Source organism: Engraulis encrasicolus, chromosome 11 (assembly GCF_034702125.1).
Source record: "Engraulis encrasicolus isolate BLACKSEA-1 chromosome 11, IST_EnEncr_1.0, whole genome shotgun sequence".
Lineage (NCBI taxonomy): Eukaryota > Metazoa > Chordata > Actinopteri > Clupeiformes > Engraulidae > Engraulis > Engraulis encrasicolus.
In genome coordinates, this window is record NC_085867.1 from 26,236,654 (window position 1) to 26,259,112 (window position 22,459).

The 22,459-nt window shown below is 46.2% G+C and overlaps 1 protein-coding gene across 2 annotated transcripts in view; it reads left to right on the plus strand.

Moving 5' to 3' along the window:
- kcmf1 (potassium channel modulatory factor 1) overlaps positions 1 to 14,747 on the plus strand; it is a 28,518-nt gene extending 13,771 nt beyond the window's left edge. For both annotated transcript variants that reach the window (XM_063210300.1, XM_063210302.1), the window contains 4 exons: positions 2,836 to 2,937; positions 4,759 to 4,936; positions 9,561 to 9,906; positions 11,430 to 14,747. In XM_063210300.1, coding sequence (XP_063066370.1) covers positions 2,836 to 2,937; positions 4,759 to 4,936; positions 9,561 to 9,906; positions 11,430 to 11,745 — 942 coding nt within the window. In that variant the 3' untranslated portion in view covers positions 11,746 to 14,747. The remainder of the gene's footprint in view (positions 1 to 2,835; positions 2,938 to 4,758; positions 4,937 to 9,560; positions 9,907 to 11,429) is intronic.
- Positions 14,748 to 22,459: the final 7,712 nt, after the last annotated feature.

A 22,459-nucleotide genomic window follows, 5' to 3' on the forward strand; every position in this document is an offset into this window, starting at 1 on the left:
TTGTTTTTTTCCATCTGTGATATTTTTATTGTCCATTTCCATGTAGGTTTAAATGTTAGTAAATGTACCTGTATGAGGTGGCACTTTTTTCCATGCTGCTTTCAAGTCCACAAAACGTGACAAGATTTTGCATTGTTTTGTGTAATAGCAGTATCATCCTGGTATCGGCAAGTGCTTGACGAGTACGAGTACGAGTATAATGAGCAGTATCGGGTGCATCCCTAGTGACAAGTGAAGTCGACAATCACATTGGTTATCATTAATTCTGAGGTAAAGCTTATGTATGATCTAGGGGGGATGGCGAGGTGGCTCGGAAAATAGGTTTCATCAGTTCATTAGAGTCCAGTTAATTATTTTGACTTACTAAGCCCCATGAGCTGCCCGGGAGGGGCAGAGACTTACCGGTAGGTGTCCCGTAGTCCTCAACAGAGATGGCAAGTAAGCTACCTCTGTCGCCCTTTTCTTTCTCCTCTTTTACTTGTCCTCTGTCCAGCCAGCCTCCATTCCCCAGCTCTAGTGATAACCTCAAAAAGGGTCTTGCACTACTTGGACAACTCCTTGTTGTCTTCCACATTCAATTATCTCTACACCCCCTTACGCCCTGACCCCCCACCCCCATATCCTCTGGCCGTGGAGCAGCAAGACCCCTCGGCCCCTCCTTTCCCCAAACTCTTCGTCCTCCCCCACCCCTCATGCTCACCCCGACCGACCCCAGATGTGTTGTATTCCTCCTTCTCATCCCTCTCCTCCTCCTCCTCCTCCTCCCGCCATCTTTCACACCCTTACTCCTTCTAGAGTGCGTTCCAATATGCAACCTTGCGTCCTCCACTTGTGCTTGTGGCCTCGTACCAGGAAGTAATAAGTCATGAAATGACATCACTGACAACAGCATTATATTTCAATATCTCACAAAAGCTCATTTGTAAACTGGATGGTGAATGAAAAACGGTCCCCCAAAAGTTGTTGTGGCTAGGCTGACAGCTGGGAAACTTTATTGTTTTCTCCACAAAGAGGGGCCAGGAGGTGGGGCGAGGCTACAAGCACAAGTGACGGATGCAAGGTTGCATATTGGAATGCACACCTAGTCTCTCACTGCCCAACCGTGCAGACCCTTCTTCCCGCTCCCCAAGGTTTCCATTTCATCCTCCTCACTCTTATCAACAGCCCAAAACAATTTTCTCCTGAATCCCTTAGATCGGCGGATATGACTCACCCTTCATTTCCTCATGGCCCTAGCTGCCCCTCCCACAGACTTCAGATCAGTCTCTTTCTCTCTTTCTCTCTGTCTCTCTGTCTCTCTGTCTCTCTCTGTCTCTGTCTCTGTCTCTGTCTCTGTCTCTCTCTCTCTCTCCCCCTCTCTCCCTCTCTCCCTCTCTCTCTCTCTCTCTCTCTCTCTCTCTCTCAAAAGAAGTTTGTTTGTGCTGACGTGAGGTCAGTGCACAGCCAGGTGTTGGCCCTAGAGACGGTTATCTGTCCAGGCAGGCAGGCGGTTGGCTGTCTGTTCACTGTAAGCCAGTGGTGAACAGCTAAAACTAAACTGATGTGTTGAGATTTTGCCATGCCTACTCCACTGGAACTTAAAACTGCACTGTTTTGGATCAAATGTTTTTATTCCAGCCACAGAAATGGTGTTGATGTTTAGTATTTCCTGTCCTTATGTTAACCGTAAATATAGCTTGCCGGTCTGTGGCAGGCCACTGGTTTTAGTCTGGCAGATCAAGCTCTTATACTTGCAGATCAGTGTCAACAGGGGATCTGGCTATGCTTCAGTTGACATGGATTTCTTTGGCAAGAATCTTGCATAGCAGGAGCTTTGGGCCACCCTTCGTGTTGTATAACAGGGGAAGTGATTTTTAGGGATTGATAAAGGGCAGATTTTAGTTATTTTAGAGCGCAAGCACAATCTACACTGTCCCTGGAGAAAACCGTTGTCATTACGGCCCGCCAGAGCCTAGTGTAGCATGAGGCTCTGACGTACTTGGGTGGAGGATTTTATTCCCCACTTCAGCTTTAGAAATATTAACTCTTTCCCCTATAATAAGTTTTTGACGATCCCCCTTCCGTATCCTTAATGACCAGATTTGATGACCCTATGAACAGCTTCAAGATTGTTCCCAGAAGTTAGCCAAAGTAGTGGCCAATGGTATTAATACAAGTGAATACACATGGGTACCAAATACAAATATATAGTATGTTTATTTTTCAGGCATATTGGTAGAGAGTATCATTAATTTATCATATTCAGTTTCACTTGTTTTATTCAATTATACTTTAAGGGTAGCCTTAGAATGTTCTGCAAGGGTGGCTCTATAAGGCGTTCCATAGGGGATAATAATTAAATTATTGGTTTCGAGATGCAAGGTGCAAACATGACGACTGATCAGAAAGGCTACATCTGATCTGTGATGGTTCATAGCGGTTTTTTTTCCTTATCCTGTGTGGAGTATAGTCAGTCTGCACTCCTGGCATCTTGGAGCAGCTGTGGCCGAGGGCTCTGCTCTGCTGGACTCTCAGCACTCTGCTGAGTTCCACTCCACTACCTGCCTGTCTGCCTCTGCAGGGTTTTAGTTTCACCTGTCCATTCAGAATCTGCCGTAGTGAAGCACTTGGACCCACGCCAGCCTCCTTCCCTCGCCTCTCCTCTCCAGCAGGGAGAGTAACAGCTTACATGTTAACCCTTTTCTATACTCCCCTTACCCCCTCTCAGTTTTATGCAATGTCATGAAATATGTCTGACTCTGCATAATGGTACACACGCACACGCACATGACACGACACAGGAGAGTAAAATGTTCCGTTTTTTTAACACTTCGCTTCCCATCTTGTCTGTTCCAGATCTGCCCCATCTGCGCTGCCTTGCCCGGAGGCGACCCCAATCATGTGACCGACGACTTCGCCGCTCACCTCACACTTGAACACAGAGCACCTAGAGATTTAATATCCTTTCAACGCCCGCACATGAGTCTCTCTCTCTCTCTCTCTCTCTCTCTCTCTCTCTCTCTCTCTCTCTCTCTCTCTCTCCCCCTCCTCTTGTTGCCCTCATTGCCCTCGGTCGGCACCCATAGTGGCCCACTAGGCCTCGGCCTAATGGCTCAGCCATCGCCTGTTTTGACGTGTTTATGACCCGTGTGAGAGAGTGCCTGTCTGTGTGTGTGTGTGACAGAACATGTTCGTTTGTACATATGCTTGCTTGACCGTGTGTGTGTGAGAACTTTTGCTTGGGTTTCAGTTGCACTAGTTTTGTATTTCAGCTTGGCAAGCTGAGCTCCATTGGGCCTGTGTGGAGGGAATGCATTCGTGCGCGAGTGTGTGTGTTGGTGGGAGAGAGTTATGTCACTTGAGCAGCTTGCTGCTGTAAGTTAGTGGTGGTGGTGGTGGTGGTGGTGTGGGTGGTGTGTGCGAGACTGCTCAGGTGGTGGTAGGTTCTGGTTTTACTTGCGGTGTTCGTTCACCTGTGTAGACGCAGGCCTAGGCTTTGACCTCTGTACTGGGTGTGGGTCCTATCACTGTGTGTGCACTGCTGATACACAATGTGGACTGAGGTGTGTGTGGGTGTGGGTGTTCGTTCCATGAGGGAGTGTCAAAAATGTTGACATTTTGAAAAAGTGGCTTTATTTTCTCCCACCTTTCTGTGTCGTTTGTTTGTTTTCTGAAGATATTTGCATTCAGATGATGCTTTAAATCAGAGATTCTGTAGTTTTATTTTTGGGGAAACAAAAAGCAGTAGTTCCAAGTGCCATGCAGCCTACCAAATGAGTTGTGTTGACTAATGACTCGTTGGACATGAATACAGTGCTGCTGCCTGCCACATCATTTGTCTTCATCTCATGAGGTTTGCTGTAGTGCCTTTAGCCAATAGCCTTCACATGCTGACTTGAATATGAATTCAACTGTAGCCCATACAAATGTGTAGCCGATGCATGTCAGCTATATGCAGGGCTGATGGTATTCAGGCTCCATGCCTGATTTCCGGCTTGACAGAGTTTGCAAAAATAATAACATTGATAATAATTAGCCATTAGGTTATTCTTATCTCAGAAAGTGTTACAGGTTCGGGGTTTTCTTCTATCAGGCTTGAATAATGGTCATACACAGGCTATTAAATGTTTGAATAATGTGTCAAAAAAGGCCTACTTTACATCACTATGCAGTATCTTATCGTCGTCGTTAGAGCAGGGAAAAAGTTCAGGCTCAGGATTTTTTTTCACCATCATCCCTGTATATGTATTTCTATTCAGTGAAGCATTGTATGGGCCAGCTATATGTATTTCTATTCAGTAAAGTTGTGTGATTGAGTATCTGTGCTTGTATTGAAAAGGTTGTCCTACAGTTTTGAGCGATATCCAGTATGGGTTTGGACATGGCGTGTTTGTACCTGTGCGTGTGTGTGAGAGCTCTGTGTGTTTCTCTGGCTCCTCTGTGTTGTATGTTCCGTGTTCTGTGTTCCATGCGTGACCAGTGTGTTCTGTGTATCTGTAAGTTGTGTGTTTTGCATCTGTCTGTGTTGTGTTCTATGCATGACTGGCTTCTGTTCTGTTTTGCATGCATTACATTTCCCCCCTTTGTTGATCAGGAGGTCTTGATTTTTACAGCACGAAAATGCTAATGTAAAACCTCTTTTCCACTAAAATGATAATAATAATCTTTCCCATTGCACAATGTAGTGTGTATTTTCCCTGTTTTTCTTTGTTTTGCATCTGCATTGTTGTATCTGCCTCTGCGTACATGTTCTGCGTGTTCCTTAACGTGCACCCCCACGACGAGAACAGCGGCGTGCGGCACGTGCGTCGGATGTTCCACCCGGGCCGTGGTCTGGGGGGGCCGCGGGCCCGCCGCACCAACATGCACTTTACCAGCAGCTCCAGCGGGGGGCTCTCCTCCTCACAGAGCTCCTCCTACTCTCCAAGCAATAGGGAAGCCATGGACCCCATCGCAGGTGGGCGCCGTATTCTCTCGCTCTCTCTCGCTCGCTCTCTCTCGCTCTCTTTCTCTCGCTCTCTTTCTTTCTTTCTCTCTCTCTCTCTCTCTCTCTTCTTTCTTTCTTTCTTTCTTTCTTTCTTTCTTTCTTTCTTTCTTTCTTTCTTTCTTTCTTTCTTTCTTTCTTTCTTTCTTTCTCTCTTGCTCTCTTTCTCTCTTTCTCTCTTTCTCTCTTTCTCTCTTTCTCTCTTTCTCTCTCTCTCTTTCTCTCTCTCTCTCTTTCTTTCTCTCTCTCTCTGTCTTTCTCTCGCCTTTCTCTCTAACTTTTCTCTCTCTTTCTCTTTCTCTCTCTTTCTCTTTCTTTCTCTCTCTCCCTCTCTCTCTCTCTCTCTCTCTCTCTCTCTCTCTCTCTCTCTGGTGGGTAGCGCACTGTCATTGCCATTTTTACTCCTCCTTTTCTCCCTCACTTGCCCATCTGTCTCCATCACTCTGGCTATCTCTCTCACTATTTTTGTCTGTTCTTACACATTCCTTCTCATCTCTCTTTCTCCATCACACACTTTGCAGTTGCATTTGCCCTCTCTTTCTCTCCCTCCCACACCCTCTTACGCACTCTCTCTCTCTGTCTCTCTCTATATTTCTTTCTCTTTCTCTCCATGTTTCTTTCTCTTTCTCTCTGTGTTTCTCGTTCTCTGTTTCTCTCTCTGTCTCTCTCTCTCTCTCTCTCTCCCTCCCTCCATCTTCCTGTGTCATTTCTCTCAAGAGTAAGATGGGTTCGTCTTTCTGTCTTTGTCCGTTCATCTTTCTCTGGTGTCTGCCTGAAAGAAGGTGGGGGTTGTTTTTTTTTCTATTTTGTCTGTCTGGTGTCCTCAAATCCCTCTCTCTGTGTGTCTCTCTCTCTCTCTCTCTCTCTCTCTCTCTCTCTCTCTCTCTCTCTCTCTCTCTCTCTCTCTCTCTCTCTCTCTCTCTCTCTCTCTCTCTCTCTCTCTCTCTCTCTCTCGCTCACCTTTGCTCCTCACTGTAGTTACTGCTTGTGCTCGTCCACAGAACTCACACTGGTCTCTATGGAAACACTTAACACCAGGATCTTCACTGTTAGGATTATTTATTCTTTGCCATTTCTTTTGATTTTTCTGATAACTGTCTGGCTGGTATTATTTATATCTATTGTCATGGTGACTCATCTCTGGACCTGGGGCTGGCGTTTGATGCGCGTCAAAGTTACACAAGCCTGAGCTCGCTGGATCCAACTCCCTCACACAGGCAGTTGTTGTGTATATGGTTTTATCATAGGCTACATGATTATCCCTGATGGCACTATTTTCAGTCATGTATCAAAAACATAAAAACATTTAGCAGTGTGTTTGTGAATGTTCTCTCTCACACAATTCATGGTAGTCAACAGAGCAGCGCTGTAAGCAATGGGTCATCTTTTAAGTTCACGCTCCTCTCTCTGCCTGATGAAGGTCTAAGGACCGAAAGCTTGCAAGTCAAGTAAAGCTTCTTTGCACAAAAATAGACCTGAAGTGTGCGGATTGTCTTCTTTTTATACAGCAGTTCACGCTCCTAAAAAAAATAAAATCAATTTCCTTTATGATAAAATGATTCTCACCTTTTCACCCTTGTGCATTTACCCAGCTGACCCCTTCTCCCATTTGGTCTGTTTTGAGCATAAATGGCTGACACAGGTTCCTATGTACGCCCGTATGAATATTGCCATGCAAGTTGCCGTGCCCTTTCTGAGCGCGCACACACACACACACACACACACACACACACACACACACACACACACACGCCTTTGAGTATTGCAGAGAATCCTCAAGGGGATCTGTCACCCAGGAGATGATGTCAACAATAGATAATTGTTTTCCCCCACCCAAGGCTTGGTTAAGCCAAAAGCCAATTTCAAGTCAGTCCGCCATCCTCAGACTCCTCACCTTAGGGAATGCCCATCTTCAAAATCACTTGACTTTCTTGATTTTATCCCTTTTGACAACTATGCGGTGTGTGAAAAACAAACCCATGGTGTTGCTCCTGTGACTCCTGCTGATATGGTGACTAGTTTCAGTGGCGTTTACTGCTTTGTAAATCCACTACTACCCACCTCAGCTCCAACCAAGTTAGATCCTCCCGGAACACATCTGAGTTCATCATTGCCCAGGTTCTAATACTCCAGTCAATTACCTGGATAGGAGTTAAGTAGGGCTATCCATCTCCCATGATGTTTGTCCAGTTAGGCTCCACCTAACACAGATTTGGCTCTTCATGTAGCACCCAGCACAAGCCTCGTTGTCCTCGTACAGAGACGTAGCTCTGATACAGAGAACCCATAGGCAATTGCTTCTCTCAGGCAGGGTCACCCACCAGCCATCAAACACTCTTGTATGTTACCAGACAAAGCTGCAACCAGTCAGACCATTGATTCTTATGATGTTTAGATTTTATTGCCATCAATGAGCCGACGATACGCAGGTTGGCCTGACTGCATTGAGGACTGAATTCAATATCGAGCTACATGGGGGGTGGTTACTATACCAACCAGGTAGTACACAGACGAGGCCAGGCCAGGTAGCCCTCTGGGGATCTGGAACAGCTGTGAACTCTATTGGGGATTTAGCAGGACAGAGGCAGTCGGTCAGAAAGAGAAAACTAAGTCCTGCCAAATCATTTGTATTGCGTCCCTTTATTTTCTGAAGTTTGCGTTAATGGTGGCTATTGACAAAGTATGCACCTTGACCAGGAATGCACACATATTCACCAGACACTCAATGGGATTTTTTAAAATTCTATATCCCGAGTTCTACCAGCCGCTTATGGATTTTATCAGCATTTTGTGTTGTCTCTTCTTTTCCTGGTTGCAGCGTTTGTGAGGTCGGGTGACAGCGTGGTGGGAGACGGCCGTTATCGGTAGCTATTGTTGGTCAACCCTGTCTTGTAGACGCTGCCCTGCCATGCCTGCCATGCTTGCTGTGCCACGGGGAGCGTCTCAATCCACTGCCAGTCTAGACTGAGGGCTGCCAGTGCCAATGCCGTTTCCTCCGCCCGGACCACCCATGGTCATCAGGCCTCATTGTCTCTCACTGCCACTGACTTATGCCAGGCCTATTCATTGTGTCCCTATTACGCAGTGTTGTGCCTTCATGCGCACGCCAATGGCTTCCTTACTAAACTGTTGCGCGCTGCATTTATATGCATGTGTGGTGTGGTGGGCGGAAGTGACTTTTGCAGTCCTCAATTAAATTGGACCGCTCAGTCCATTCATTTCTGAATTACCATATTAAATGCTTGTCAATTAATTTACAAATCACTAAAAACGCAATTAACTTCAAAAGCAAGGGTAATGACTATGAGCAATATTACAGGATTTATACATCATAACACTTCAGGAAAGGAGTGTCCATTTCCCCGTGGCGGTCCCTTTACACAGCCATGCTACGATATGTGCCAAGCGTCCAGCCTTGTTCCGTAGCCCATTAGGCTGCTGGCTACAGCCCACTCTAGCAGTTATGGCCTCTTCATTCCTTCCTCCCCTCCGGCCAAAAGACAGTGCAGAGAGAGAGAGAGAGAGAGCGAGCGAGAGCAAGAGATGCTTGACTCACTTGCACTCGTTCGCCCATTTCTAACCTGGCAGAAGTGAACGGCAGACAATGAAGTCACTGTCTGTGTCTGTCTCTCTCCGTCTCCGCCTCTGTCTCTATCGCTCGCTCGCTCTGCCATGAGAATTCCACCTGGTAGTTTTGGCAAGGGGTGTAGTGTTTGCATTGGCGATGGAAGGATAGCTAAACCAAACAGCCCTGAGAGAGAGAGAGAGAGAGAGGGAGAGAGGGATGGAGGGAGAGGGAGGCAAGCTGAACAGCCCTCCTCCCCTCTCCGAGAGAGAGGGATGAAGGGAGAGACTAAATAGTCTTCCAGCCCTCTGGGTGGCCCCAGCAGCTCTCCTCATGATGACGCCACAGTCTCCTCTTTTTCTTTTTTTGTTCTCTCTGGCTCCCTTCTTATGTCATCTCCCATCTCCTGTTTTCTTTTTGGTCTGCTTGTACTCATGTTCTGTCTCTCTCTCTATTTTGTATGTCTGGTGTCCTCAAATCTTAATCTCTCTCTCTCTCACTCTCTCACTCTCTCACTCTCTCTCTCACTCTCTCTCTCACTCTCTCTCTCTCTCTCTCTCTCTCGCTCTCTCTCTCTCTACACCCCCGTTTTAGTATCCATCCTTGACTTGTTTCTTATCCCGTTCTTACGGCCTCTCATCTTCTTTTTACCGTCTCTCTACTCGTTCTTGTCTCTGTCCTTCTCTCTCTGATTCTGTGTCCGAAGTATGTTGAATTTGTTGACCTAACCATGCCATGTTCTCCACCCCTACCCTCTCGCTCTCCTCATCCTCTCTCTCTCCTCATCCTCCTCCCCTCTCTCCACCCTCTCCTCCTTCCCCTCTCTCTCCTCCTATCCTTCTCCTCCTCCTCCTCCTCCAATCTCATTCTCATCCTCCTCCTCCTCCTCTCTCTCCACCCTTCTCCTCCTCCTCCTCCTCCACTCTCTCTCCTCCCATCCTCTCTCCTCCTCCTCCCCTCTCTCTCCTCCTCCTCTCCTCTCCCTCTCTCTCCCCCCCCCTCCCCTCTCTCCTCCTTTCTCTCCCCCATCAGAGTTGTTGTCTCAGCTGTCGGGCGTGCGTCGCTCTGCGGGCGGCCAGTTGAACTCGTCGGGTCCGTCTGCGTCTCAGCTGCAGCAGCTGCAGATGCAGCTCCAGCTGGAGAGGCAGCAGGCGCAGGCGGCGCGCCAGCAGCTGGAGACGGCCCGCAACGCCACGCGCCGCGGCAACCCCGCCAACATGGCCGCCACCGGCAGCGGAGGGGGAGGCGGAGGAGGAGGCGGGGGAGGAGGGGCAGCGGCAGCCATACCACCCAACGCCTCCAACTCGGCCAACAACCCCTCCAGTATGCCCGACAGCAACGCCCTGGCACAGCACAGCTCCCAGTTCCTGCTCACACGGTGAGATCACACGCGCGCACACACGCACACACACACACACACGCATACTAACTTGCAGTCATATATACACACACACGTACTACCACATGCAAACACACACACATGCATACATAAAGACACCTGCCTGACCATAGCGCCCTGGCACAGTACATCTCCCAGTTTCTGCTCTAACGGTGAGGCGACGCACACACACACGCACACACACACACGCACACACACACGCACACACACACGCACACACGCACACACACACGCACGCACACACGCACACACACACACGCACACACACACACACACACACACACATAGTAACATATGCAAACACACACACATGTATACAGACGCCTGCATGACTGTAACGCCACAGCACAGCTCCCAGTATCTGCTCACACGGCAAGGCAATATTACCACACTAACATGCAATCATATACACACGCACACATACAGACGCCTGCCCGACATTAACGCCCTGGCACCGCATGGCTCCCATTTCCTGTTCAGAGTGAGGAGACACACAATTGCATTGGGGTGTAAATAATACTTGAAATATTTCGATATATCGTGATGTAATCTGACGTTTGAATCGAATCGCATCGTATTGTGGGGCATTCTTAAGTATCGAAAATAAGCGTATCGCTGGCCCCTGCCCAATGCCTTATACATAATAGAAATGGAAAAGTAATTTGGAAAAAATGAAATCGTATTGTGTCATATCGTGGGCCATTCTTAAGTATCGAAAATAATCGAATCACTTTGCATAATAAGATATCGATATTGAATCGTATTTTCATGGAGGCTGTGATTTACACCCCTAATACGCACACGCACACTCATACACAATCACCTGCGCAGATACACACACACACGCATTCATACACTGGCACAGCACAGTTCCTGCTCACACGGTGAAAGGGCACGCCCTCCTCCCACGCGCACAGCATACAGCCTCCACCCACACACGGCACACCTACTCCCTCCCACGCACGGCACACACCCATGCACAACAACATACCCACCCATGTGCATCACACACCCTCCTACCCACGCCAATACACACACCCTCCCACCTATGCACAATACACACCCTCCCATCCACGCACAATACACACCCACACACAACAACACACACCTTCCCACCTATGCACAACTACTCGTACACACCCTCCTATCCACGGACAACACTCACCCCTCTCACCCACGCACAACAACACACACCTTCCTGCTCATCCACAACACGCACTGGACCAGTGGTTCTCCACCACTTTCGAAGAAACGTCCCCTTGGCCTCATCACAAGCCTCCCAACGCCCTCTTGACATCATCATATGACTGACAATGCCCCCCTTAGTATTAAAAATAAATAAATGGACTGATGCCTTTTTGTTTGTTTGTTTTTATTTGTATTGTTTGTTTCCTCTCCTCTCCCTCTCAGCGTGCAGATTGCAGCTTGTTCACACGTCACACACTTTAACACTCTTCCTCTATTCCTCTTCTCTCCCTCTCCCTCCCCTTCTCTCCTGATAGGTTGAACGAGCCCAAGATGTCCGAGTCGGAGCGGCAGGCGCTGGAGAGCGAGCGCGCCGACCGCAGCCTGTTTGTGCAGGAGCTGCTGCTGTCGACGCTGATGCGGGACGAGAGCTCCTCTTCGGACGAGGAGGAGCGGCGGGACTTCGGCGACTTCGGGGCCATGGGCTGCGTGGACATCACGCCGCTGGACGTGGCGCTGGAGAGCCTGAACCTGAAGAGCGAGGGCTCCCCCTGTGGCCGCGGAGGAGGCAGCGCAGGCAGCGGCGTGGGCGGAGTAGGCAAGGAGCCGCCGCCACGCCCCCCTCCTCTTTGATGACGCACCCCCACTACCGCAACTTCAGCAAGCGCAACGCAGACTGTGTCCTCTGTGCTGTAACTGCCAATGATGACGATAGTGGCGGCGTACAACAACAACTACAACAACAACACATCAACACCGATAAGATAACGACAACAAACGGAAGAAAAATGACAAAAAAAAAGAAACACGCGGCCGTTTCTCCCCCGAAGTTTTGTTTGCTTTTTAATTTGTTTCCTTTTTTTGTTTTTGTTTTGTTTTGTTTTTCTTCTCGGGTTCGTTTTTTTTTGTTTTTGTTTTTCCCTGTTCTCTCTCTCTCTCGGTTTTCGCGGTGATTGTAATTTCTGGTCTGTCACCTTTGTTACATTGTATAAATCCATAGTGAAGAGAGTGAGTGAGTGTGTGTTTGTGTGTGTGTGTATGTGTGTATTGGGAAGGGGGGAACGGGGGATTATAAAACACATCAACAAAAGGAAAAAAAAGACAGACAAAGTAAAGCGAGAACAAGGGGGTGCGTGCGTGTGAACGAGAGCGAGAGAGACGAGAAGAGAAAAAAGCTGCAGAATGAAAGCGAGAGCGAAAGATGAGAAAATAAATATATAAATATATATATAAAAATATATATATAATAATAAGTTGATAATCAATTCCACATAACTAATTTTTTTGTTTCCTTTAGCAGGTGAGCGTAGGTAGCCGCGGCAGACTCCTCTGCTCTGTGTCCTATGCTCATGCAAACAAAACTCTCCTTATAAATATCTCACATTCAAAAACTGAAGAGGAAAAAAAAACAACCCAGAGACCTTCTCTCATGAAGCTGCTGTGTGTATTTATGGCTATTAATGAATAAAAAGTGCTTGGATGGTTTACCATAACTTTACTGCATGAGGTTCTTTGCAGCGTGCATGATTTTTTTTAATGACGTGGGTCATTAAAAAAAGGACAAAAATATCCCAAAGCTTTCTTTAAACGTTGTTTTTGAAGGGTTACTTGAACAGAATTTGAGTGAAATATTTTAGACTTAAAAAGAGTTTCTTTTTTTTTGTTTTGGTTCTATGGTTTGTTAATGGTTCCTCTTTCTTTTTCTTTTTTGTTTGTTTTTTTGTTTAGTTTGCTTTTAAAGGATACACTGATTGGGTTTGAATCTGCAGCAGCTCCTCATCAGCGATCCAATGCAATGTCTTTGTGTCCCTCGTCCCCAAACGTCACTTCTCCCTCCCGTTGCCATGCCACCCGACCGCAACCTATGGCCTTACAACGGGGGCGGAACTTCTACTCTCATTGGTCAATATATAACCAGTTCAGCAAAAACAAAAAAGATAAATACAAAAAGGAAAAAAAAATAGTAACAGTAAACCTAAACACACCTGATCTTCTTTCGAAATCAAGCTAGCAATGTAGAGAGCCGTTTTTTTTTCTACTTGCCTGAGGACTTTAAAAAAAGAGACACCTTATAAACTTGAATCAGCAAAAAAGAAAACAAAATCAAACTTTGTTATTTTTCCTCCTAGTTATGTCGATGTTTTGGTGACAAACGGTGTTTTGAGGATAAACCAGATGTAGACTTGTACCATTATGCAGGCAGCGTTCTTCAAGCTCAAAGCTGTTCTCTCATCATCTCTAATGTGCAAAGCAAGGTCCCCACGACTTCAACAGTTCAGACAAACCCCCCACCCCCCACCCCCCTTCATACACACTTCAGCCGTGTTCGTCAGTGCAGTGCAGATACACACTACCCCATCAAACATGAACACACCTCACCTTGACATCACAGGATCCCTTAATAGCCTTGTACACCTCAGCTTGACCACACAGCATCCCTTAGCAGCCTTGTACACCTCAGCTTGTACACATCACCTCCTAGATTGGTCCGGGCCATCTCAGAATCCCCTCCCCTCCCAGCCCATCTCGGCTCACTGCACCGCACCAAACTCCAGCTGGCCTAGCCCAGCTCACCTTATAGAACCCTACCCCAGCAGGGCCTTCCTCGGCCCACCACACAGAACCTCCATCTGGACCCGTTCACTTGATAAGCCCCACCCACCCACCCAACTCACCTCATGAAGTGCCCACCTGCCCCCCGCCGCCTTGACTGACCCCACCCGCGCAGAGGGTGCGTTCCAATATGCAACCTTGCGTACTCCACTTGTGCTTGTGGCCTCGTACCAGGAAGTAATATGCCGTCATGATATCACTGACAACAGCATTATATTTCAATATCTCACAAAAGCTCAATTGTTAAGTCATTTTCTCATTTTCAAACAGGATGGTAAATGGAGAATAGTCCCCCAAAAATTGTTTTGGCTAGGCTGACAGCAAGGAAACTTAACTGTTTTCTCCACAGAGGCGGGACATCAGCAAAACGCGAGGCCTCAATCCCAAGAGGAGGACGCAAGGTCGCATATTGGAATGCACCCACAGATCAACCCAACTCTCATCACAGACCCTGTTAGTGCCCCACCAACCACCACAAGGCAGACTGTTTCTCAGCTTCAGACCACCATTCAGACGGCTTATCAGCTTTTCTCCTGACCGGCCTCCACCACCACTTGTACTCAGACCGCCCTCCTGGCTCCCCCCAGTGTCTGTGTCCAGTGATGTAGGGGTGTGACTGAGACTATCTACACAGCAGGCTCCCACCCCCCCTCTCTCAGAAGAAACGCTCTAATTTACTTTGCTTAAGATGGCACCTTCTATTTATTCAGATTTTTTTTTTTTTGTTTAAAGCAAAAGTCTCATTTTGGTTTTTATTTCTTTTCTTTCCCCCTCTCTTTTTTGTTTTTGTTTTGTTTCCTTTTTTTTGTTTGGTCTCACTCTTGATTCTTTTTAAAGCCTTGATGTGGATCATGCCACCTCCATGCCTATACACGTATCCTCTATGTAAAATACAATGAGATGTATATTGAATTTGTGCGTTTAACTTTCATAATGGTTCCAGGACATGGGCAGACTTTCTTTTTTAATGTTAATTTAGAATACTACAATAAAAACTGCGCACAGCTTTTGATGAAAACGAACCACCCCGTCCCGCACCACTCTTTTGGCTTTCTGTGCTGTGTGCAGTGTGTCTTTAAGGTCCATTGTGTAAAATTGGTTTTTTTTTTAGATATTTTAACAAGTTTGCGTTGCCAGTTTTTATTTTTTATTTTTCAAAATGTTTACCACCCCCATCAATTTCAAATATTCATATTGGCTTTTCGTTGACATTTATATCTCTAATGCACCATCTTGTAAATGCTTTACCTAAACATGCACCATCCTAAATTTCTTTTCTTTTATGCATTTTTTTTTTCTTGCTGTGACATTACCAATTCAAGTGATATGTAACCAAATATTATCCTGCCAGTGGTGCACTTGAGGCTTGAATTCGCTGGGCACTTCTCAAAACCTAGTGCGCACACTTCCAAGTGTATTCAGCCTAATTAGTCACGCCCAGTGATTGGATACACTTTGGTGAAGTATCCAATCATTGGGTGTGACTAATAAAGAGTATCCAATCACTGGGCGTGAGTAATTGGGCTGATACACTTGGAAGTGGGTGCACTAGGTTTTGAGAAATACCCTCTATGTCCCAGCAAACACTAGGCATGGAAGGCAGCAGACTCACTAACGATCAGGCTGATGGCTTGCATAAAAAAAAAGCAAAGTTCAGTCTTACACATTGGACCTTTTTCAACATGTGTCCCAATTAGTATGGCCAGACGTCCGTCTTTAGGAAGGACCGTCTATCTTTTCAGTGCCTTGTCCGGCATAAGGCACAGCATTAAGCCAGACAAAAATGCATTAAGAAGCATGGAATTGCATCTTAGAAACGCACATTTTATTGGGGGAGGACCCCCAAACCACCTGTCCTAAAATATGTCCTCCTTTTTCCTGTCACGGAGATGGTCACCCTAGTCCCAATAGATCACTTTCAGCAGTCCACCTGACGTCCAACTCAGCCTTTGACCCCTCCGGCCTGCGACTGCAACCCCACGCCAGACCAGTCATGCGGTTCTGCAACTCCTCTTCATATACCAGCAGGGGCGGAGCTATAGGGAGGGCGAGCAGGGCATTTGCCCCAGGGCCCAGGGCACTCTTGTGTTGGTGATGGGGACCCTATTATGACCTTGGCAGGTGGTATGGGGGGCCCTTTAAGTGTTCTGCCCGGGGGCCCTGTACGTACGTCACTGTACGTCTACCAGTCATGGGGTTCGTTCCATTACCCTCCTCCCTTGTGCTTGTGGCCTTGTGATGGTGTCACGTCAAACATGGTCTAGTGGAGTAGGACGAATCAACCTCCATCTACCCCAATGTAAAGATGTAGATAGATATACTTTTCAGGGGAAATTTGTTCTCACCACCATCACAGACTTGTCACAGCCAACGTAAGGCATACTGTACATAAAAAACATCAAACGCTATTGAACATTGATGATGTCTGAGTGATGTATAATGTTAAGTATCTCAAAGACCCAAGAAGGCACAACATGAAGATCCTGTCAGACAACATAAACACAACTCAACTTTGGTCTCCTAAGGGGGCGTTGTCCCAGCCTCCTCTTTCTTTTAAGTTGTGCTACTGCCATCTGCGGCGCTGAGGGAACTCCATTTATTCTCGACCTCAACTGGTTTCCTAAAGGGGCGTTCACCGAGTGCATCTCGAAAAAGTACGAGCTTGATTCGGCTGTACCACTTCCAGTGTCTCTGGGCACGTCACGTCACAATACGGGATGTTGAATGGGGAAAAGTCCCTCTGAAGTTGTTGTGGCTAGGCTTACAGCGGGGAAAATGTATTGTTTTCTCCACGGAGTCAGGGCATCAGCGAAGTATGAGGCCACAAGTACAGGTCGAGGACGGAGTTAGGATGATGGAATGCACCCATCTGTGTCATTCCAAGTTAACTTATAGTACCAGAACTCAATTTTTCCAACCTTGGGTTCATTCCTGGTTCTATTTCCAAAGTTAAAAAATGGCAAGTCATAGATGCCTAAAGCAGGCAGATTTAATCCGTGAAAAATTCACAGTATAATGCAGGGCTGATAGTATTCAGGCTCAGTACCTGATTTCAGGCTTGGCAGAGTTTGTCTGTAACATATATTCAAGACCCACTAGGTTTTTCTTTCAAAAATGGTTAAAGGTTCAGGCTCAGGATATTTTTTTACTAACAGGCCTGGATAATGTGAAGCGGGCACTTATGACTTCCATGTAGCCTAAGTGGTGTGCACATGGCACGGTTCTCTAAATGATCTTCAAAAGGGATTAAGGTCTTGTCATGCTGTGCAGTTTTGTATCTCGCCAAGCACAATCAGTACCCCCCACCACCACCACCTTTCAAATGACAGTAGCGGTATATTGGTGAAGCAATCGCTCTGCAGTGTGACATAACAGTGTGGTTATTGTCCACTGATAGAGACGAGGTGGTGCTAAAACACCTGCCCCTTTGCCCTACTACAGTATGCAAAAAATGCCCTTTAGAAAGTCTGTTTTTTTATATATGTTATTGTGGTACATGTTGACATGATCATAAGGATATGTTCATGACGATGACAATTAAATACCAATGTAATGTAATTATATTTTAATTATATTGTAGGTCTAATTATATGGCCCTCAGTAGGACGAGTGGCCAGCTCTAACTAACCTTTTATGCCCTCAGACAAACATTGGGTTTCCTGTGCTGTAATCCACACCTTTGCACCCTCTCACTCTCTCTCTCTCTCTCACACACACAGACACTTACAGATACACATACACATACACACAGATCCGTACGCTGTCAGCACACACACACACACACACACACACCACATGCTGGCACAGAGGCACATGCGTAGACACAGTGGCACACACAGCAGCTGTCCCTGTCGCTTGGCCAGGCTATTGTTAGGCACCAGCTCTGGCCTTGGGGTGCTTCTGGCGTCTGCAAGTGGCCGCTACGCTACGTTGCGGTGGCAAAAAATAGCCTCGGCAGCCAGCAACACGCATCAGATGTCCAACGCGCCACGCAGCGTCCTTACACCTCTAGGCCTGGACGGGCCAGTTAGATAGCCAGCTGCCGTCCCGAGGCAGTCACTGGGGTGGCCAGCCAGCAAACCAGCCAGTCAGTCAGCTAGCCAGCCTCTCAAGGCAATGACTGCAGTGGTCAGCTAGCCAGCTGCTTCAAGCCAAGTCAGTCACTGTAGTGGCTAGATAGCCAGCCAGCACCCACGGCCCCCAGAGGCAGGAAATGCCAACCAGCCAGAGTGGCATTCATTCATCCCATCCTCAGAGATCCATTCATTCATCTGGGAGACACTGAGGAGAGAAGGAATGACATGGTGACTAGGGTTGGCAACAGTTTGAGAAAAATACGGGATACATGGGGGGCCGAGCGGTCCTCCCCCAGAAAATGTATGTCTGAGATGCAATTTCCTGCATTTTAATCAAATTGTGTCCCGTTTCAGCTTAATACGGAACCATACTCCTAAACAGGGCTCTAAATTAACTTTTGAACATCACCATCCAAAATGGCTAGTAGATGTTAATCTTACTAGCCAAACACACACACTCACTAATAGGTCAAAGTGGCCTGTGAGTTGGCATTTTCTACCAGCCAAACTGACATTTCACCAGCATTTGTGGTTGGCTGGCTGGTGTTAATTTAGAGCCCATGCTTCTAAATACAGGACGATTCCGTATTTCAAGGGAAGGTTGGCAGGAGGACTGAAGAGTTTTGGCTGTGACACACACACAGAGGCTAGGGTCAGCTGGGGCCCCAAGCGAAAATGGAAGAGAATGAACATTTGAAACAAAACGGCCACTACTGTAGTAAAGTATCTGCCGTCTAGGGGCTTAGGGGCCCCAAGCGGCTGCCTGCCTAGCCTGGTGGCAAGATACGGCTCTGCGCACACACACACACAGCTGAGTAGGCGAGGGAGAAAAAGAGGTGATAGACAGGCTGGCATACTCCTGTGGCTGTAAGAGGAGGGGAAACAGTGACAAGTGTACGTACACACACACACACACACACACACAAAGTACTACTGTAGCCGGAAGAGTGTGTGAGTGACGGAGCTTCCTACATCACATGAGGTTTCGGAGCATGACTCGACACTTTGCCACACACACACACACACACACACACCATCACATGATACTGGGGGACCGGAACCTGATAAAAATAGATGACGTGCAAAATGACTGGGCTCTAAGGTGCTGGGAGGGGTAGGCAAGGGTAAGTGAATAGGATTTGGGGTACAGTTAGAGGCCATTTCATTTCTTCATGCCCATAAATTAAACACAGGCCTTTCTTATCCACATTCATATTTAATAACGCCAAACTTGGAAAAGACACTTAAGTTCCTTTAAAAAATGGTCGGCAAGCTGCCGTGGGAATCGGGACCGAAACATTTTGGGTTTTCATGTCTGATCGCTCCCCTGATGACCTCATCAAGTCATTGCAAGGAACAGAACCTCTTGATTTAGTCCAGACAATGTCATTTCTTTATGGAGGATGATTCATAGGTTTGTTAAGATTTTTTGGAGTTTATGGAGGATGATTCATATCCAGGCTCTCACGCGGACTTCGTGAGCTCGCATGAGGGTCTGGAAATCTTGGACGAGCCCGAACAGAATCAGATATTTCATAGCCTGTCCAATCAGAATCGTGGGAGGGGATCGCGGGGCGGGGTATATACAAGTCAGTGGTTGAGTAGTATGTGATAAAAAAAAAGTCACGTGAATTCTCCAATCAGGTTCGAGAGGTTTTGAACACACCTGCGCCTTTCCAGAGCTAAGCGATCGATAATGTTCCAGCCATCGCGTGAATACCAGGTTAGATGATTCATAGGTTTGTTACAATTTTTTGGACTTGATGGAGTTATTGAGACAGGACAGTGCGAGAAATTCAGAGTTGTATAAAGTAGAATTAGAAGTACTCTCACAGATGTAATAACAACGCTGGTAGCATGATATTACATGGTTTCTTTCAACTATGTAATCTCACACTACCAGTATTGTACTTACACTTGTAAGAGTACTTCTACTTCTATTTGATACAACTCTTGAAAAAATGACAGTAGATTGTGGTAGAGAAAGATGGGGAAGGATTTGGAAAATGACCTTGGGCTGGACTCAAACTGTGCACCTGGACTTTTGGCGCGGCACCTTTGACCTCAGCCACGGCGCCCACTTTTGCTGGTTTGCTGTAGTCGGCAGCATTTGTGATACGACCCTTGCATGACCCCATTAACACCCCCCACCCTCCCATTTTTTTTTGCATTTTATCAAATCTCCTCAATGTACCTTTACAAGGGTCCCAAAGACTGACAAAGCAACAGGGGAATATGCCAAGAACCTGCCTGAGTCGTAATTCAGGTTAAGTTAATCTTGATGTTGTGGTATATCACCCAATAAAAGAACATGGAGTGCTTATTTTCTTGACTAAATGACACCTGGGGGCTATCTATTAGCAGGTTTACTGTACCACATGCAGGTTAACTTAGCCAGGTTTATTACTGACCATGTTCATGGAATACTCCCCAGGACCCAGTTGCACGATTGTTTTGATTGTGCGATTAAAAAAAAATGCAATCAGATCAATAAGATCAGTCTATACAGTCACATAGGGATATTCTTTACTTCTAGTTATTTTTTTAACATTAAGAGGAGCGATGAGTGCTACAAGGCACACATTGTCTTAACCTTGTAAAGAACTATTTAAAGTGGAAGCCTGGCTATTGTGACTACAAGCTCTGCGACCCTTGGCCTGGCTATGCTGTGGCCCTTACAGAGTTTTCTGATGGTGGGATTAACAAACGGCTACCAGTGGGGCAAAACCAGTGTACCTTTGCAATAAAATACATTTTTGTACAAAGACATATCAGTGCTTTTGAAGAGACAAGGTTTGTAAGACATATCACTTTTATTAAATGCACAGTATTACAAGGAAGGAACATATCCATTGACTGCAGAGGGGTCGCCCACATGATGCACAAAGCATTAAATACGCTGAATACTGAAACAGTGAGACTGAATCTGCCTGGAGCCAAAAAACAAACCGAAGCATATTGTCCAACTCTCTCTCTCACGCACACACACAACCAAAGGGGCATCAAAAACACACACATACTTTTCTCACTCATTCTCCCACCCACACACACACACACACACATTGTCTGCAGTTGCGCTAAAGACATAAAGTCCTCAGGATGGGGAAATTGCAGTATTCATTAAGTAATTAGAAAAATAAGCAATGAACCTAGGAAAGGTTACATTCAAAATAAAGTCCCCAATCCTTTCTCCATACATTCAGAAATAACACAATGCTCTTGATGCCCAGTCACAGTTCTTCAATTGAAAGATATTTTAAGAAAGACACAAAAAAGGATAAAATAGAAAATAACAAATAAAAAAAAAGAATAGGCAGGAAGTGGGAGGAAACTTTCTGCTTTGTTGCCAAGACGACCACAACACCTCCCCATAGGGGGCGGCCAGGAGTCATGGCGACAGAGGTGGGGGTTGCCATGGTGACTGCATCCACCCACCCCCCCTGAAAGCATCCCTCCTCCCTCGCGCCCGCCTGCCACAGCGTCCGTAGCATATAGCGATCTGGCCAAAGAATGATTGCTCCTTCCTCTGTTCAGTTTATATGAGATTAAAAGTATTTCAAATAAGATTGTTTTTTTATTTTGTCATTTTTTTTGTCCTCTTTAAAAAAAGATTGTATTCTCACTGATATGGTCAACGAGCACAGCAGAGAGAGAGAGAGAGAGAGAGAGAGATAGAGAGAGAGAGAGAGAGAGAAAGAAAGGAGAGAGAGAGGAGAGCGAGAGAGGAGAGAGGAAATAATACATTGTTGCACAAGTTCAACTGTATTTACATATACATATTGCCATTGGCCCCTTATGACAATGTTTTTCCCTTAAGTAATGTTGCACATTTTTGACGATACCTGTTTTTAAACAGAATTATATAGAGAACATACTATTAATATAGACAAATAGAACTGTACATGATGGACAATGAGTTAAAGACTGACTCCTTAAGAATAGACGAGGAACTGTATAATACAAAATAAATCAAAGCGTTTTCTGTCGTCCTTTAAATAAGGAATTTCTGCCTAGAATTTAGTGACATCTTGTTCCAGTTCATATTTTTCCTCCTTTGTTTATTGTCGTCTTTCCTACCAAGGCCACACACTGCCTCAAGAACAAGAAAGAAAAAGAAAACAAAACACAATTGACAATACTCAGGAAATACCTCTAATGTCTTTTACCTTGAAGTCAAAGACGAACTCTGCATGTCCATACTGACCAATCAAATTCTACAATACACATGTGCAGCAGACACGACAGGCTTCAGTAGTGGCTGTCGTGTGGCACCCCAAAATAAACATACCTCCAGTGCACTCAAGACCGGCCAGGCGTTGGTGTTTCTAGAAGCTGGTTCGGTAGTAAACCAGGTCAAGTGAACCTTGATACAGTGGTAAATCATCTAATAGAAGAGCCAGGAATTCTCATTTTCATTACCAAATGACACCTGCAGGCTAGCCAATCTATTAGCAGGTTTACCACTTCTTGTAAATTAACTTAGCCAGGTTTGTCACTTAAACATGTTCTTGGAATACCCCTTATGCCACATTCCCCAACGGTGGGAGCTTCCCAATATGCAAACAGGAGTCAGCTACCTCCCACTTGAAAGCGTTCCAACCAGCAAGTCAAACATAAACTATTCCTATCACTGTGCATTGCCATTGCTGTGTTGACGT